At 35.6% G+C, this 18,956-nt stretch overlaps 1 protein-coding gene across 3 annotated transcripts in view; it reads left to right on the top strand.

Annotated features, from left to right (window-relative positions):
- TAOK3 (TAO kinase 3) overlaps positions 1 to 18,956 on the top strand; it is a 180,886-nt gene that overhangs the window by 99,570 nt on the left and 62,360 nt on the right. For all 3 annotated transcript variants that reach the window (XM_025933299.2, XM_086681802.1, XM_086681801.1), the window contains exons 5-9: positions 380 to 481; positions 3,792 to 3,837; positions 5,014 to 5,110; positions 7,926 to 8,039; positions 10,098 to 10,189. In XM_025933299.2, the coding sequence (XP_025789084.1) occupies positions 380 to 481; positions 3,792 to 3,837; positions 5,014 to 5,110; positions 7,926 to 8,039; positions 10,098 to 10,189 (451 nt within the window). The remainder of the gene's footprint in view (positions 1 to 379; positions 482 to 3,791; positions 3,838 to 5,013; positions 5,111 to 7,925; positions 8,040 to 10,097; positions 10,190 to 18,956) is intronic.

The raw sequence follows: 18,956 nt of genomic DNA, 5'->3' as shown, positions 1-18,956 counted from the left end.
AAGACAGTTGTGTACCTAAACTGACATAATCTAGTTAGTATGAAATTGACAGTAGAAACAAAGTTCTTTAAATGTTACTTTATCATATCTTTTTTATTCCTTTTTGTAGAGCATATAATAAATATTCTTAATATTCTAACTCAGTCAACTAATTTGTGGAATAGAACATAAGTTAGTATAATAGATTTATTATATTTGCTAATAGATTTCCATTTACAGGTACTAAAATTAAATAACACAAGTTTAAACAGCGTCTTCATTTATTAAACATTTACTTTGTGCATTTAAAATAACAAAAAGAATATTATATACGTATAGTTGATAATAAAATACTATTTTCAGTCTAAACATTGTATCATTTGCTTTATTACTTCAATAGAAATGGCAAGATATTCTTAAGGAAGTCAAATTTTTACAACAATTAAAGCATCCTAATACCATTGAATATAAAGGTTGTTACTTGAAAGAACACACTGCTTGGGTAAGTCAGAGGACCTGTATTATTTATTTCCTGTTAAAATTTTTTTTCTATTTTTTCTATTATCTCTTTGATCTGTATAATTGTCAGTCTCATTTTTGTCCCATTGACTTTTGTTATCAGTATTCAACATGTGTTAATACCTCAGAGTGTACCATGTGGTATACATTCTATAAGATCAATATGATGCCTAGCCTATGGGAAATTTTATTCTATAAATAATCAACAAACAGTGAAATTTTAATATCCTCTTATGATGGTTTATTTGCAAAAGTAAAAGAGCCTTTTATTCTCATCCTAGAATTTTTATCTTCGTTATTTCTCACCCCCCTACTCCAATTCCCCCAAAATTTGGAATCGTGCTTGGTGTTACCATCACTGTCTAAGTATTTTCAAACATGGCCTAGCATATGAGTAAAATGAAATAAGTCTTTTGTTCCACTCTGTCTTTTGAGTATATTTTTACATGATCGCGCTTCTGTTTTTAGGTTAACACCTTAGGCACTGTTGAGTCCATCAAGAAGCTACACTTTGTGCTTTAGCAAACTGCATCTTCCAGTTTAAAGTCCAACCTAACGTTTACTGAGATTCATTTGTTGAGAAGTTACCATGTATAAGTGCTTTCCTATACGTGCTCTCCAGTTAGGGAATGGAATTTTTGTTCCTAGATCGACTATCCAACAAAATACTTAAACATTTCTTTTCAAGAAGCTTTTAAGATATCTAGAGCCATTGCTTCTGTTCTGAGCAGAAGAAATTAGTCAGAGGAGTATCTCATTATCTGGAAATCAGTTCTCTGGCAATCTCCACCATCCTGAAGGAGTCAAGAAAGGGATTTTAAACATGCAGAATAAATGTTACAAAATTAAGTGGTAAATCTCATGTGTTTCGAGTCTTCAGAAAATCCTCTGAGCTCTTATTTAAAGCCTATTTACTCTGAGATTACAGAGTGCTAGTAAGCTTGGTTAACTAGTCTCTGTCCACAGTGGATTTGATAGGCTAAATAGAAGGAGCTCATAGGAACTAAACTGCTGGAGACATGCCTACAAACAGCCACAAGACTAACGTGACCAGAAGGAAGAAATAAGGACGTTAGAAAGCACACCTAATCATTTAAAAGTAGAGCAACTAGAGCTGTTTAATGTCGGGAGCAAACAACCAGCCACAGTTCAGATGTCCTTGTGTTACCGAATAGTAGGGAAAAGAATGTACGTGACAAAAATAGAGACTTAACATGGAATTTTAAAAAATATAACTGTAACTGTAAACATTTTCTCTCCATTTGGTTTTAAAGTTCTATGTTAATATTCTACATACTTAGTTAAAGGAAGTTAGATATGCATACTAATATACTTAGTTTAAGAAACATAAGCTCAGTCAGCTCGACTTCGGCTCAGGTCACAATCTCACAGCTTGTGAGTTCGAGACCCGTGTCGGGCTCTGTGCTGACAGCTTGGAGCCTGGAGCCTGCTTCAGATTCTGTGTCTCCCTCTCTCTCTCTGCCCCTCCCCACTCACACTCTCTCTCTCTCTCTCTCTCTCAGAAATAAAAATAAACATTAAAAAAAAAAAGTACGAACTTCCAGTTATAAAATAATGGTGATAAAAAGTACAGCATAGGCAATATAGTCCATAATATTACAGTAACTTCATATGGTGACAAATAGTAACTACATTTAGGGTGGTGAGCATTTCATAATGTATATAATTGTTGAATCACTGTGAAGTATACCTGAAACCAATACAATATTGTACATCAACTATACTTCTTTAAAAAATAAATAAAATTAATGTTTCTGATTCTGCTTATTTTAATGTCAAGCAGAAAACTATAGTATGTCAAAACTTTAAACTACTACATTTCTCATGTTGTTTTAAATTATTCTGTAATGGAATAATGTTAACCTATTGTGTATAGTTATATATTTAATTACATATAGGTATATAAAAATTTAATAATTTAGATATAAACATATAACTATCATACATAATAATATGTAATATGTATGATATGTATTATGTACCTGGAATTACTGGAATTATACAGAATAATACCAATATATAAATCATATGTAATATATGATTATTATATACTGTAATAATATATAATATTATGATTATAACATTACATATCATGTAGTATATAATTTTATCTCTTATTCTTCTAAATTATATACAAAGTACATAATACGTGATTATGTTTTTACCTTAATTTTTTAAATGAAAAGAGCTAATATGTTAATATAGCTTATGTGTAGTTGATGATAGGAAATTTGTATTTCAAAAGGAAAATATGGTGTTTTTGAGAATAAGAAAATAATTTGTAGGAGTGTGTGTGCGCGTGCGCATGTGTAGAGATTGGTCACTGAGCACTCATAGGTCTGATCTTGTTTATAAATCAGTAGTCTGGGACACATAAAAAAAAAATCTAAGATGAGAATAAAAGAATTTTCTCCTTTTTGCTTTTAAAAAGCTTCCCAAGATTGCAAACCCAAAAAGTATCAATAGTATTTTAATAATAGTGTTCCAGAAATGTTTTAAGTGAGGGGCGTCTGGGTGGCTCAGTTGGTGAAGCATCTGACTTCGGCTCAGGTCATGATCTCACAGTTCGTGAATTCGCATCAGGCTCTGTGCTGACAATTTGCAGCTTGGCGCCTGCTTCGGATTCTATATCTCCTTCTCTCTCTGCCCCTTGCCTGCTCACTCTCAGTCTCTTTCAAAAATAAACAATAAAAAGCTTTTTTAAAAAAGAAATGTTTTAAGATAAAAATTTAAATATTCCATGTCAGACTTGCAAGATAAGGTAACGATACATAGCAGGCTACGTCTTTAGATTGAGTTCTAAACAATATTTTCTTGTTTAGAACTGTTTTAAATGTGAAAATAAGAAATTTACTACTTACTGGTTTATTCTATTTAATTAGTATTTCCCAGCATAGGTTATATTGGCTCATATATTTGGTTGCCACTTTCCCCAAGTTACAAAATTTAACTTATACTGCAACCTAGCTACCTTAAAACATTTTGCAACAAGGTAGCTTGGAAACTAGTAAATAAGTGGCAATCTTAGCTTGACCATTTCATGTCCAGGACACTTACAGTGTTAGAACATTGCAGTTCGAAGGAGGAAATAACAAAACTATATGGTAAAAGTTATAAAAATGAGTTAGTGTCAGATGACCAAAATTTAATCCAGGTTCAATTAGGTCAGAATACTTATTCTTCTAGTTGTCTTAGTTTCATGGTTACTTGGTTGGTTTTAGCCGTTTCTTATTAACTGTGATTATTCTGGTTATTATTTTAATCTATTACAGTTGGTGATGGAATATTGCTTAGGCTCAGCCTCTGATTTGTTAGAAGGTAAGAATAAAAGCATTATCCCCTCCTTTCTGTTTTGCCTTGACAAGAATATGATCTACTCCTATGTTAAAGAATAGTTTGGGGTTGCCTGGGTGGCTCAGTCAAGCGGCCAACTCTTGATTTCTGCTCAGGTCATGATCTCTGGGTTAATGGGATTGAGCCCCACATTGCACTTTGTGCTGAAAGAGTGGAGCCTTGGAACCTGTTTGGGATATGTTCATTCATTCATTCATTCATTCATTCATTCTCTCTCTCTCTCTCTCTCTCCCCTGCTCTGTTCTTTCCTTCCTCCCATCCTTCCTCTCTCCCCCCCTTCCCCTGCTCATTCTCTCTCTTGCTTGCTCTCAAAATAAATAAATAAACTTAAAAAGAAGTGCAGTTTGGGCAAAGCAAATGGATGGATGACTTAGACTTAAGGATTGTGTGGATAAGCTGTGCAAACTTTATCTCCACAGTAGCTCAAAGTATCTCAGTAATGATTAGCGACCTCCTACTCTTTAGTTCATGGCCCATCCAGGGTAGGTACTTACTAAAATGTTCAGCTAGTGTGATGTAATAAATGTAGCCAAAAGCATCAAATTCATATGTGTGTATGAAAGAGAGGTAAATGGTATCAAATTATACTGATATTTAACTCTTTCAAATATCTTGGCTTAGTTCTCTTCTGCAAATGCTATTGTAACACAGAGACTGTGTTAAAAATTTACATTAAAAAAAAAAACTTTATTCTTATATCATCCTTGATCTCCGAATAGAAATTGCTTATTAGCTGCTTTCACAAATAATGAAAACCTGTAGTTAGAAGAGGTAATTATAGAAGCTCTGTGGAGAGGAGAATAATACAACCTAAAACACTCCAGGCATTTAACATGTCAGAAAGGACTGGTAAATTTGGGCCTGGCCAGTTGGAATCAGTGGTGGCTTTGACTTCAACTGACACATCAATTAACAATTCATTACGATGACTATTAGTCTTCTTTTTATTTTATTTTAAGCAGTTCATTTGTTTGTTTTTGTACTTGGGTTTCCTGTTATCCAATTACTTACTGCAGTTCTATAGGAAATATATATCCCGTATATTTAGGTGAATGTGTTCCTAAATTGTCATTTGAGAGTACAAGATACTAAGAAGAATGAAACTCATTACTGCTTCTAAATTTTTCTTTCCTTCCTCAGTTCATAAGAAACCACTTCAAGAAGTGGAAATCGCTGCCATTACTCATGGTGCCTTGCAGGGGCTGGCCTACCTGCATTCTCATGCACTGATTCATAGGTAAGATTGGAGACCAGTTACAGGACTGCCTATTCAGGGAATCTTGAAAATTAGCGCATGCTCCACTTTGTAAGGTGTCTGTGGATTTATAGGAAGCAAAGAGATTGCTGCTGCTTCTGGATGTGAGAAGTTGCCAGAATTTAGCTTCTCTCTCTGGGTCTCTCCCAGGTTTACCCAAAGACTTGCCTCACCTCTGTTCTATAATTAACTGTTCTCCAAGCAGGATGTTGGGGGGAAATTTGAGGAAGGGCACAGCAATTGTTTGATACTATGCCAAGAAAAAAAATTAGCCTTCCTTGCATGTATTTATTTCCTACCTGAGTTTGTTTCCCTCCTCCCTTCCTCCCTTCCTCCCTTCCTCCCTTCCTTTATTTATATTTTAAGAGAGAGTGGGGGAGGGGCAGACAGGAGGGGGGAGAGAGAGAGAGAATATGAATCCTAAGCAGCCTCTTCACCCCTAGTGCCCCAGTGCAGGACTCAAACTCACAAACTGTAAGATCATGACCTGAGCCAAAACCAAGACTCAGACGATTAACCCAATGAGCCACCCAGGGGCCCTTCCTTCTCCTATTCCTATTGCAAATTAACAAGTCAATCTTAAATAATTATGTGCTGTTTCACCACTTTAAAATATTGTGCATTTCGATACTCCGTATAGATATGTAGGAAGATATTATAGTCTTTACCTTGGCAGAAACTGTAACTCTGAGAGATTTAAATAACGGCCCATAATTTCTCAGGTTTTATACAATAAAGATGGAAGCTCAGATTTCCTAACTCTTAATCCAAGGCTTTCCTCTACCTTGTATTTTCTCTACCACAACCCCACTGTCCTCCCTCCAGTGCACTTCCTGCCACTAACTTCTCCTAACTAAAGATGTTGTTCTTAATCTTTCTTCTCTCAGTAAAGAATTTCTAGTACAGTTACTTTAATGAAAAGTGGAAGAAGTACTGGAATATGAGGTAGTTGTAAAGAATCTCAGATGGCTCAAAAGCAAAAGAAAACGCTTTGACATTTACTAGGAAGAAATGAGACTGTTACATCATAGGTTCCCCTTTTGCCTGTTTTAATCACCCTAGAGTAGCTGTTACCAGTTACTGGTACCACAAAAGCAGAACTTCCTCAATATAGGCAGACCAAAATCCCTGCTATGAAGTTGGCTTATTTTTAGAAGCAAAGAGTGAACTTAACCACACCTAAAAAATATTGGTGAAATAGATTTAGCCATCACATCCATGGGTTTGACCCAAAAAAATGTTTTTAATATATATCTTTCGTACCAAAATGTCATTACCGAATGCCAACTTGTCTATATGTGATTTTGCCGGTTCCCATTTAAAGCCATGGTTCATTTTTTTTTCCTTTGTGCCTGTGTTACCAAAATCTGCACATTAATTTAATGTTTTATTTTAGATTATACTTTATCTTCTTTAATATATAAAAGAAGTTGAAAAAACAAAAAAGCCCTTTAAAATATGCTTCCTGTTTAAATACCATGTCTCAGATTTTTTATTATTTTGATCTAAAGACAAGTCAAGAGCACCTGTGTGGTCCAGTCGGTTAAGAGCCTCCAACGTCGGCTCAGGTCATGATCTTATAGTTCTTGAGTTCGAGCCCTGTGTCAGGCTCTATGCTGACAGCATTGAGCCTGGAGCCTGCTTCAGATTTTGTGTCTCCCTCTCTCTCTGCCCCTCCCCTCATGCTCTGTCTCTATCTCTCAAAAATAAATAAACTTTAAAAGACAAGTCAGTGTTCTAACTGAAAGTAATAGAGAAATGATATTTTTCTGCTGTTAGAGAAATAATGTTTTTTTAGTTTTCTCTGCCAACGTCTAATGTCATCGTGAGTAAAGAAACTGAATTTTCAAGAGAAGATTTTTGGAGACATTGTTTTCAAACATTTGAACCTTATCATTTTCACCATAACATAAGTTTTCCTCATTCTCTCTGCTTTGTCTTTCCACGGCCCATCGATTTATAACTCTTGGTTCCTAATAGTCATTACACCTCATGCTTTTTTTTGAAGAGAATAGAGAGTACATCCACATGTTTTCATTCTAAATTATCATCCTAAACAATGAATTTTTTAAATCATATTTCAAAAGCTTTTTGCTGCGTAAAATATCTAATAGATTTAGTAATAACCACTTGCGATTCTTTGTCATAATACAATAGAAATGCAATTTCCTAATCCCTAATCCTTGTTTGTTTTGATCTTTCAGGGTCTTCTTTTTACTGTACAGTGTTATTTTTAAAATAACACCTTCTATATAACATGTACCCTCAAATGCCTTAGAGTTGCAGTTACAATTAAGGCAGAGAGAAAGGGTCACAGGCAAGAAAGAAAAGGTATGTGTGTAGTTGAGGTTTATTGGTAGGTAGATAATAGAGTTATTGAAGGTTTGTTTAGACTCTAAAAACCTTATGTAATTTGGAAAAAAAAAAAAAGGCAGTTACAAATGGTGCCAATTTTCCCAGCATAAGGAATACCGTTGACGACTGGATCAGCATCTGAGAATATGCTTTTTTGAGTGTAGCAATTGAATGGATTTCCTTGTCTGCCATGTCTGCCTTTTCTCTTTGCATTCCCTCCCTCTAAAGAAAGCTCTACCTTTTAGTAATTACTATGACCTACCTGTAAGTATACCCAGGAATCTGGGCCCCCTTATAACATGCAATAACTACTAAACCCCCTTCTGGCAATCTGAGCAAGCTTTTTTTAAATAAACTTTTTGTCTTATTAATTGCATGCTCTGACCTATTCCATAATCAGAGTTGAAAAGTAATTTTCTAACCCTCTTATTTTTTCCTATAGGGATATTAAAGCTGGAAATATTCTTCTAACAGAGCCAGGTCAGGTGAAACTAGCTGATTTTGGATCTGCCTCAATGGCCTCTCCTGCCAACTCCTTTGTGGGCACACCTTACTGGTATGTAGAATTTTAAAACGTGCATACATGAACAAGATGGACTCATAGCACTGGTTTGTTTTGGTTTGGTTTTTTGACGATGTCTCACCATGTGCCCCAAATGAGATTTCATTAAAGAAGGATAGAAGACTCACTAGCAAAAAAAGAAACACTCTTAGTATAAAATTTCCAGTGACTTTAACTTGTTCAAATAAGGTTGATGTCACTGGGTGTAAACTGAGCAGGATTATCAACTCACTGGCCAAGCTCAGGTTTTAGATTTCATTTAAGTTTCTTTTGAACTTTTCTCTTGAGGCAGAATGTTTAGACAAGGACAAGGTGTTCTCTTTAACCTCTAACTAGCCAATAAGTAGAAATATTACTTTCTAATGAAAGAAATCCAGGTTCTTGTTTTTGTTTTGTTTTGAATTAATTTATTTAAATTCAAGTTAGCTAACATATGGTGTAGTATCGGTTTCAGGAGTAGAACCCAGTGATTCATCCCAGCAAGTGCCCTCCTTAATGCCCATCATATTTAGCCCATCCCCCCACTCTCCTCCCCTCCAGCAACCCTCAGTTTGTTCTCTGTATTTAAGAATCTGTTATGGTTTGTCTCTCTCTCTCTTTTTATCTTATTTTTCCTTCTCTTCCCCGATGTTGATCTGTTTTGTTTCTTAAATTCCACATGAGTGAAGTCATGTGATATTTGTCTTTCCCTGACTGACTTATTTCACCTGGCCTAATACCCTGTAGTTCCATCCATGTTGCTGCAAATGGCAAGATTTCATTCTTTTTAATCCCCAAGTAATATTCCATTGTATATATATATACACCATATCTTCTTTATCCATTCATGGACCTTTGGGCTCTTTCCATAATTTGGCCATTGATAGTGCTGGTATAAACACTGGGGTGCATGTACCCCTTTGAATCAGCATTTTTGTACCCTTTGGATAAATACCTAATAGTGCGGTTGCTGGGTCATAGGGTAGTTCTAGTTTTAGTTTTTTGAGGAACCTCCATACTGTGTTGCAGAGTGGCTGCACCAGTTTGCATTCCCACCAACAGTGCCAAAGTGTTCCCCTTTCTCTGCATCCTCACCAACATCTGTTGTTTCCTGAGGTGTTAACATTAGCCATTCTGACAGATGTGGTATCTCATTGTAGGTTTGATCTGATGATGAATGATGTTGATGATGAGTGATGTTGAGCATCTTTTCATGGTGTCTGTTAGCCATCTGTTAGCCAAAGAAAGGTCTTTGGAAAGAAGACATGTCTTCTGCCCATTTCTATCCAACATCTCTAAAGAACTTTGTTAAATTTCCTGAAACTTTACCTAACTTGTCATTCTGACTTAAAATTTCACCCCCATCTATTCAAGATTCCTTTTCTTCCTTCCACAGATACATTGGAATTTCATTGTACCTTGGAGAATGACTTATATCCCTGGATAATTACTTACCTACTAAAACAAGTCAGCTACTATTTGAATTTTTTTTCTGTCAATGATCATCAAGTAGCATTTACTAAGCAGCCACTTACACTAACAGAAAACAAAGCATATTAAACTGATAAGGCCCCTCCCCTCCTATGAAAATCCATTATGGATAAACAGTATCCATTACCATAGCCTGTTTGTTTATTTTCTACATTGTAGTATCTTTGAAATAGCTGATTATATTGTTTTAAATAGCTCCATAAGTATTTTTCCTGTTGTCTATAGTTATTTCTTTAAGTGTTTCATACATATTAATCCTTTACAAATCTTTCTGAGGTAGCTACTAGAATTCTGTCCACATTACAGATGGAAAAAGTGATATACAGGAACGTCATGTAATTTCGCTGAGATAAAATGATAGTTAATGGTGGAACCAGGATTTTTTAAAAATAATGTGTTGTTTCATGTAAATCATTGAGTATATTGGCTATATTTTGAACAGTGTTTTTCCTAATGATTTGTGTAAGGAAATAATATCCTTATCAGATAAAACTTTAGAATATGCTCAAACAGCTGTTTCACTTTATTAGACGAATTTTGTTTTTAATTTGCAATATGAATTTTGCACATTGCATTTGGCAGGATGGCTCCAGAGGTGATCTTAGCTATGGACGAAGGACAGTATGATGGGAAAGTTGATATTTGGTCACTTGGAATCACCTGTATTGAATTGGGTGAGTAAAAGAGTTGTTTGTATTATACTTTTGAGAAACACTCCTGATTATGATTATGAATTCATTCATCCATCTATGTATGATTTAATAGGCTACTGTTATATATGGGCCAGGCACTGTGAATTGTTATATTTTTTCCTATGCTTTTGTATAACATCAGAAGATTGCTTTCTCTCTGCTACATTTTATTATTAACTTAAAAGAGTTTGAGGGTTGCCTGGGTGGCTCAGTTGGTTAACCAACTTTGGTTCAGGTCATGATCTTGCGGTTCATGAATTCGAGTCCTGGCTCTGTGCTGACAGCTCAGAGCTTGGAGCCTGCTTTGAATTCTGTGTCTCCCTCTCTTTCTGCCCCTCTCGCACTCATGCTCTGTCTCTCTTTCAAAGATAAACCTCTAAAAAATTTAATTAAAAAATAAATACATAAATAAATAAACAAATAAATAAAAGAGTTTGAGCATACATAGCAAGTAGCAAATGTGGGAATATACAATAGTAATAAGTGTTAATATTTGAAAAATATCCATTCTCCATATCATGAATGATAATTTATGTCCTCCTTCCCAGTAGTAATTTACAGTCCAACTTGTAAAGAGGAAATCTGAAAAAGTAATAGCAGGCTTATCAAAGATCTGACTATAAAATCTATATTTGACCCATTTAAAGAGCAACCTCAGAGACTTCATGTTAGATAGAAGTTAGAAACTCAGATGCCCTCAGCTTTAAAGTTGTTCCCCAAACATTGTTGTATTTATCCATTTATCTAAAATTGTCTAACGTGCCACAGATTCTTATTTTTCTGATTGTGTATTTTGAACTTTAGTGTATCTTAAAGTCACCCTTATCCAAAGGTATACTGGCAAATTTATTTATTTTTTAATTTATTTTTGTTTTTTTTATTGTATGAAATTTATTGTCAAATTAGTTTCCATACAACACCCAGTGCTCATCCCAAAAGATGCCCTCTTCAATGCCCATCACCTACCCTCCCCTCCCTCCCATCCCCCATCAACCCTCAGTTTGTTCTCAGTTTTTAAGAGTCTCTTATGCTTTGGCTCTCTCTCCCACTCTAACCTCTTTTTTTTCTTTTTTTTTCCTTCCCCTCCCCATGGGTTTCTGTTAAGTTTCTCAGGATCCACATAAGAGTGAAAACATATGGTATCTGTCTTTCTCTGTATGGCTTATTTCACTTAGCATCACACTCTCCAGTTCCATCCACGTTGCTACAAAGGGCCATATTTCATTCTTTCTCATTGCCACGTAGTACTCCATTGTGTATATAAACCACAGTTTCATTATCTATTCATCAGTTGATGGACATTTAGGCTTTTTCCACAATTTGGCTATTGTTGAGAGTGCTGCTATAAACATTGGGGTACAAGTGCCCCTATGCATCAGTACTCCTGTGTCCCTTGGGTAAATTCCTAGCAGTGCTACTGCTGGGTCATAGGGTAGGTCTATTTTTAATTTTTTGAGGAACCTCCACACTGTTTTCCAGAGTGGCTGCACCAGTTTGCATTCCCACCAACAGTGCAAGAGGGTTCCCGTTTCTCCACATCCTCTCCAGCATCTGTAGTATCCTGATTTGTTCATTTTGGCCACTCGGACTGGCGTGAGGTGATATCTGAGTGTGGTTTTGATTTGTATTTCCCTGATGAGGAGCGACATTGAGCATCTTTTCATGTGCCTGTTGGCCATCTGGATGTCTTCTTTAGAGAAGTGTCTATTCATGTTTTCCGCCCATTTCTTCACTGGATTATTTGTTTTTCGGGTGTGGAGTTTGGTGAGCTCTTTGTAGATTTTGGATACTAGCCCTTTGTCTGATATATCATTTGCAAATATCTTTTCCCATTCCGTTGGTTGCCTTTTAGTTTTGTTGATTGTTTCCTTTGCTGTGCAGAAGCTTTTTATCTTCATGAGGTCCCAATAATTCATTTTTGCTTTTAATTCCCTTGCCTTTGGGGATGTGTCAAGTAAGAAATTGCTGTGGCTGAGGTCACAGAAGTCTCTTCCTGCTTTCTCCTCTAGGGTTTTGATGGTTTCCTGTCTCACATTCAAGTCCTTTATCCATTTTGAGTTAATTTTTGTGAATGGTGCAAGAAAGTGGTCTAGTTTCATTCTTCTGCATGTTGCTGTCCTATACTGGCAAATTTAACCAATGGTTCTCAGGTGGTGGGGGAGGGGGAGATTGGGTTACTGTGGAGTTGGAGAAAGGTATGCCCATTTGACCTTCGGGAGACCAGTGAGAGCTGGCTCCAGCACAAGACTGACTTTATCTAGATTTTTTTAATTTAAAATTTATATAAATACCTTTACTTTTTTAACATTTGTTTTTAAAAATTTCTTCATCTAGTTTTGTTTTGTTTTGGTTTTTGGTTTTGGTTATTTTCCTCCATTCTGGTATCCAAATTGATCCTGTAAGAATTTCTGAGTTCCAGTTTGATTCTCAGACTATAGTTTTATTTTTCCTAAAATGTTTGGCTTGTGAAGACAACTTGAGATACTTGGTATTCCATGTCCCAACTGCTTCATTGACCCCGTCCTTGAACAAAGAAACATATGATAAATATACATGACTTGTCTCTTTTTTTTAACCTTAAGGAAATATTAATTTTTTTTAAAAACTGAATCATGGAAGAGAGAATATGTACTTAATTTTGAAAAAATACGTAATATTCACATGGTTTGTAAATCAAAAAATGTATAAAGACATGCAATGAAAGAACTTCTTCAACTTCTGGCCCTATTTCCCCATTTCCTTTCCCACCTCTGCCAGTACACACGGGACACCGTTACTAATTTCTTGTATATCTTTCCAGAGTTTCTTTACAAATGTACAAACAAATATAGATATACATCTATTATATTCCTTTTCCCACCCAAATTAACATATGAGTGGTACTTTGATTTTTCACTTAACGACATCTTGGAGATCTGTTTTATATTAGTAACTTAAACCTGTTTTTCATTTTTCACTGTATCATCTTACTCCACTATTAAGGATATACCATAATCAATTTGACTGGTCCTCTGTTAAAGGATATTGAGGAAATATATTTCTTCTTTACATTCTAATATTGTGTTATTCTCTCTTCCACTGAAAGGGAAATTAACCTAATTTATTCACAATGATGGGGGGCGGTACTCAGAAATATATGCATACTTTAAATGGGACACCTGATGCACTTCCAACAATAGTATGTAGAACTTGACAAAGTAGTCCTCAAAGTCATAGAGCCAAAACTAGCCTAGACAATTTTGAAGAAGTAGAATTTGGACAGAAAAATCACTGTGCCAAAATCCATACCATCATAATTAAATCAATACAGTGTCAATGTAGGGAGAGATTAATATCCAATAGAACAGACAATAAAACCTAATTATATAAATTAGTATGTCAACTATACTCAAAAGTATAGATACATGAAATACTTAAAACATGGCATGTCATATAATAAGCACTATCTAGGGGCGCCTGGCTGGCTCAGTCGGTTGGGCGTCCGACTTCGGCTCAGGTCATGATCTCACGGTTCTTGGGTTCGAGCCCCGCATCGGGTTCTGTGCTGACAGCTCGGAGCCTGGAGCCTGCTTCTGATTCTGTGTCTCCCTCTCCCTCTGCCCCTCCCCTGCTCATGCTCTGTCTCTCTCTGTCTCTCAAAAATAAATAAATGTAAAAAAAAAAAAATTTAAATAAGCACTATATAAATGTAATTATTGTTACTGTTGTTACTATAGGAGTATACACCTTTATGGGTGTGGGAATAATTTTTCTAAAAGTATTTTGAAAACAGTGACAAATATGATAACTTATAGTACTTTGAAATACAAAGCTATGTAAGGTACAAAAATTAAAAGACAAGCCAGAGGCTAATAGAAAGTAGTTAAAACATATCTAACCAACAGAGTATTGGTCCAGAACATATAAAGACCTCTTATAATTTCTTTATCACATTTCTTTATCAAAAATAAAAAGAGGGGCACCTGGGTGGGGCTCAGTCAGTGAAGCATCTTACTTCAGCTCAGGTTATGACCTCACAGTTTGTGAGTTCAAGCCCTGCATCAGGCTCTCTGCTGTCAGCTGAGAGCCCATTTCAGATCCTCTTGTGTCTCTCTCCCTCTCCCTCTCTCTCTCAAAAATTAATAAACATAAAATAAATGAATAAATAAAAGGACAAACAGCCAGTAGAAAAATGGGCAAAGAACATAATCAGCCAGTTCATTGAAAAGGAAATCTAAATGGACATCAAACCTTCAAAGGTACTGAGACTCACTAGTAATAAGGGAGATACAAGTTAAAACCCTTTCACATTTACCAGACTGGCAAAAGTTCTTGAGTCTGAGGATAATAAATTTGGGGAAGCTGCTAAGGAAACAGCAACGCACACACTATTGGTAGAAATGTAAATTGGTATAATGACTTTGGAATATAAATTGGCAACATCTAGTAAAGTTGATGAGGGGCAGTCTCAGTGACCCAACATTTCACTTCTAAGCATATTCCTTAAATAAATATTTACGCACGTGCACTGGAAATGTGTACGATAATGCAAGCTGGTGTAGAAGCTAGAAAATGTTGACACAACCTGAATTCTTACCCAGTGAGGAATGGATAAATTAATTATGGAATGCTCTATCACAGTTAAGGATGAACTGGATCTACATGTATCATCATAGATAAATCTCAAAATCATAACATTGAATATTTAACAAACAAAGTTGCAGAAGTATAGGTACAGTATGATGCCAATTATGAAAGTTTTATAAACACTTTATATTGTTTATGAGTGTGTATCAGTATACATATCCTAATAAAACATAAGAACATAGATGTAAAATGTAACTTCAGAATAGAAAATTCTCTGGAAGGAGGAGGGAGAATAAAGATATATCTACTTTCTTACTTTATTTGGAAGAAAAAACAAATAAGGCAAAATACTGATAAATCTAAATGGTAGGTGTCATAATCTGCATGTTTTTACATATTTGAAATATTAAAGAATTTAACTTTTTAAAAATGAGAAATTAAATTCCTTTGATTAAACAACAACAACAACCCTACCCTCTGCCTAGCATGGAGTTAGCAGTATAGAGTAAATTTCAAAATTAGACACCCTGGATTTGAATTTTGGCTTCACCAACACTTAGTGGGCAGGACCACCCCATGTGGCTACACATAACACCAGCGGGCATTCACATAGTCTAGGATGTGGATGACACCTTTTGGAGTTGCATAACATGTTCATTCTGAGTATGAGAGCCTGAACAGCTTTCTTAACTTCCTTGAGCCTCAGTTTCTCATGTAAGTGAAAATAACAATATTTATCAATAGATGTTGCTGGACTTCAGTAAAATAACACATGTAAAGTGTTTAGCATAATGCCTGGCACATAGCAAATGCTCAATAACAGCTAATGGCATTCATACGTAGGATTATTCCTTTTTTTGTCATTTATATTCCAAAGTGAACCAAAATTATACTTAAAACACTGAAACCGTAGCAGCATCTCCTCAGTTATGAAAATTTAAGAGGATGTACTACCCAAGTTGAATTTCACAGCTTATTAGCGTCCACCCATTGTTTTTACAATTTTTTTTCTTACCATGACCTTTCTAAATGTAGTATAGATTCTACCCTTTCCAGCCTTCTTAAATAAAGCAAACAGAATATACCCTTTTATGATCATTCAAGATCACCATTACATCAGTTTTTGTACTATGTAGATGTAGTAATGACTGAAGTTTCAAACAGAAGTTCACACTGGGTGAAACAAATAGTCATCCCAGGAGATGCTTCTAGTACTTTTTCTCTTGAGAGAGGCCCTGGTTTGTGCTTAATTTTTGATTTTATTTTTTTATAAAAATGAATTAAAGTATGTATGAAAACACTGTCTCTGTATCAGCCTAACTTTGATTGCCTTTAATAAAATGAACTACACTTACAAGCATAGACTTTGGTCAGACAAACTTGAGTTCTAATTCTAGCTCTGCCATTTCTTAGTTGCGTGACTTTGGTCAAATTGTTTGAACTCTCTATGAAATTTGTGTAATAAGATCTCCTACCTTACTAGAATTGTCTGGATTAAATGAAAATCTGAATTTAAAGTTCTTCTTATTATAATCTCTATATACTGTACTCAATAAATGTTGGCCATTATCAACGCAATCATGATATATGTCATATTTCATCCAAGATTTTAATTGACATTCTAACATCTCTTTAAAACTGGTGGTTATGGGGCGCCTGGGTGGCGCAGTCGGTTAGGCGTCCGACTTCAGCCAGGTCACGATCTCGCAGTCCGTGAGTTCGAGCCCCACGTCGGGCTCTGGGCTGATGGCTCAGAGCCTGGAGCCTGTTTCCGATTCTGTGTCTCCCTCTCTCTCTGCCCCTCCCCCGTTCATGCTCTGTCTCTCTCTGTCCCAAAAAAAAACAAAAAAAAACAAAAAAAACAAAAAAAACTGGTGGTTATTTTACAGGCAATCGCATTTTATAATTATAATTGGCAGCATCTTTCCCCAAGTTTTACATAAAACAGTGTACATTTTATAGTCAGTAGCATCTTAGATTCAGAGAAAAATGGTAGTACCTGCTCAGTTAATATTCATTAAGTAAAATTGTTACCAAGGACATTTAACTTATCAACAATTATTCAAAATGTATTATATTGCTAGTGCAATAGACCATTCAAGTACCTTTTTGACAGCTTTGCTATATATCTCCTTAGCATTAATCTTGTTAATGCATATATAAAAGAAGAGTATTTTTTTACATGAAGAAAAAAAAAGACCAAATTGCTGCATATAAAACTGGAAGCTAATGATTTTTCCAAGTTTTCTGTATGTTTGCAATACTTTAAATTGTACTTTTAATATTGAAATTACCTTGAAATTTGTGGATAATGTTGTACCCTTTCCTTATGACATTACTTCTATAATACTGCATTTTTTTTTCAAAGCTCCCTAATTTGTAATTTAAATTGCTAGGGTAACATCACAAAGGAGGAAGATGATAATGTTACTGGCACTGTCCCTTTTTCCTGAATCAAGCTCTACAGTTCCATAGTGGTGAAGCCTATTCTATAAATTATCTTTTGCTAAATTAATTTTCCACTGAGAGAACTAGTTACATGCAAGAATCTTCTGAAAACCTTGGACACTGAAATTGGCCAGTCAGCAAAAATTTTATTTTTCAAGATTATTTAGGAGAAGTTAATATGATGTTCATTTGTTTAACCTACAGATGCTTAACTTAGTTTACCTATAGAGGTTATGATAGAAGCTGGCAAATGGTCCATTAGCCTCGTCAGGGCATTTATTGTGCTCAGAAATGAATTCTCCAGGAAAACAAAACAAAACAAAACAAAACAAAACCCAAAAACATGTCTTTATGTAGGTTTTTTGCCTGGACTTTTCTTCTTTCATGTTAGCCACTCATTGTTTATCTGTTAATAAATGAATGTTGTGATGGCTGTTAGGGGAAGGCAGGCATATTTACTCTTCTGAAGCTGTTGCTGCTGCTTTTTTTTTTTTTTTTTAAAGTTTATTTATTTAGTTAAGTTTATCCATTTTTAAGTAATCTTCACACCCAGTGTCGGGCTTGAACTCACAACTTTGAGATCGAGAGCCACAGACTCCTCTGACCAAGCCAGCCAGGACCCCTCCCACCTTTTTTTTTTTTTAAAATCCCAGTACAATCTATCATAAAATGCACCAGGTTGTCAAAAAGACACTGAGACCTAGTGAAAATAACACATTTCTTGGATTCCTACAAGGTGGGTTGAAATCCCAATTTAGCCACTTACTATGTGACTTAGTTTCATTATTCAGACTAGCTGAACCTCAGTTTACTTAGTTGGAAAATAATGCTTGGAATGATCACGCTTACCTTGCCGAGCTATCGTGAGAATTACGACCGACAGCAATGGGTGCCTGACATGTAGTAGGGGTTCAGTAAGTGGTAGTAACTATTGTTATCACTAATTATTATGTTTTTCAGGCACATTGGTTTGTAAGAAACCTGTTGCCACAAAAACTTGACCATTGTCTTTAAATAGAAATCACTATTTTTTTCTTTTAGTTAATACACCTTTTTTAGGATTCCACCCTCCTCCCTTCTTTTGAGAAGATATGAATTACATATCACAAGGTGGCTTCAAAAGCACTCCTAATTCCTATTTTGCTGCTAATGTGGAAGATCGTATGCAGACTATTATATTCTATAGTAAGGGGTTGACAAACTTTCTGTAGAGGACCAGATAATAAGTGTTTTAGGCTTTGCAGACCATACATTCTCTGTCATAACAACTCAACTCTGCTGTTGAGCATAATAACAGCCATAGACAATATGTTTATAAATGAACGTGGCTGTAGTTCAATAAAACTACATAAACAGGCTTCTAGGTGAATCTGGCCTGCAGGCCATAGTTTCCCAACCCTTGCTCTATAGTATGCTGGCTTAGCAATGAATCCTGTCACCATGGCCCAGAGGATTTATGTAGCACATCTAGCAAAGGACTTGAGCATAGCTGAGGCCATTTGAAACTAGTATTTAGCAAATGCTTCTCAGACCACAGCACTATGTTGTGTGTTTAGAGTACCTGTGGTCATGTGCTTCTAACTACTAAAGCTATTCTACCGTTGTGTGGCTGGCTGTTGTCTTGTGTCGTTCACAGTGGAGTGTTGGCTACTTATGGCCTCGCCATTCCCTCTTCGTTTCCAAGCTACTGCCTTTCTTGTCACTGTTGAATTGGGTTTTGTTGTTGTTTTTTGTG

This window comes from Puma concolor, chromosome D3 (assembly GCF_028749965.1).
Source record: "Puma concolor isolate L17-30 chromosome D3, mPumCon1.1.hap2, whole genome shotgun sequence".
NCBI classification, from domain to species: domain Eukaryota; kingdom Metazoa; phylum Chordata; class Mammalia; order Carnivora; family Felidae; genus Puma; species Puma concolor.
This window is presented reverse-complemented; position numbering and strand designations above follow the sequence as displayed.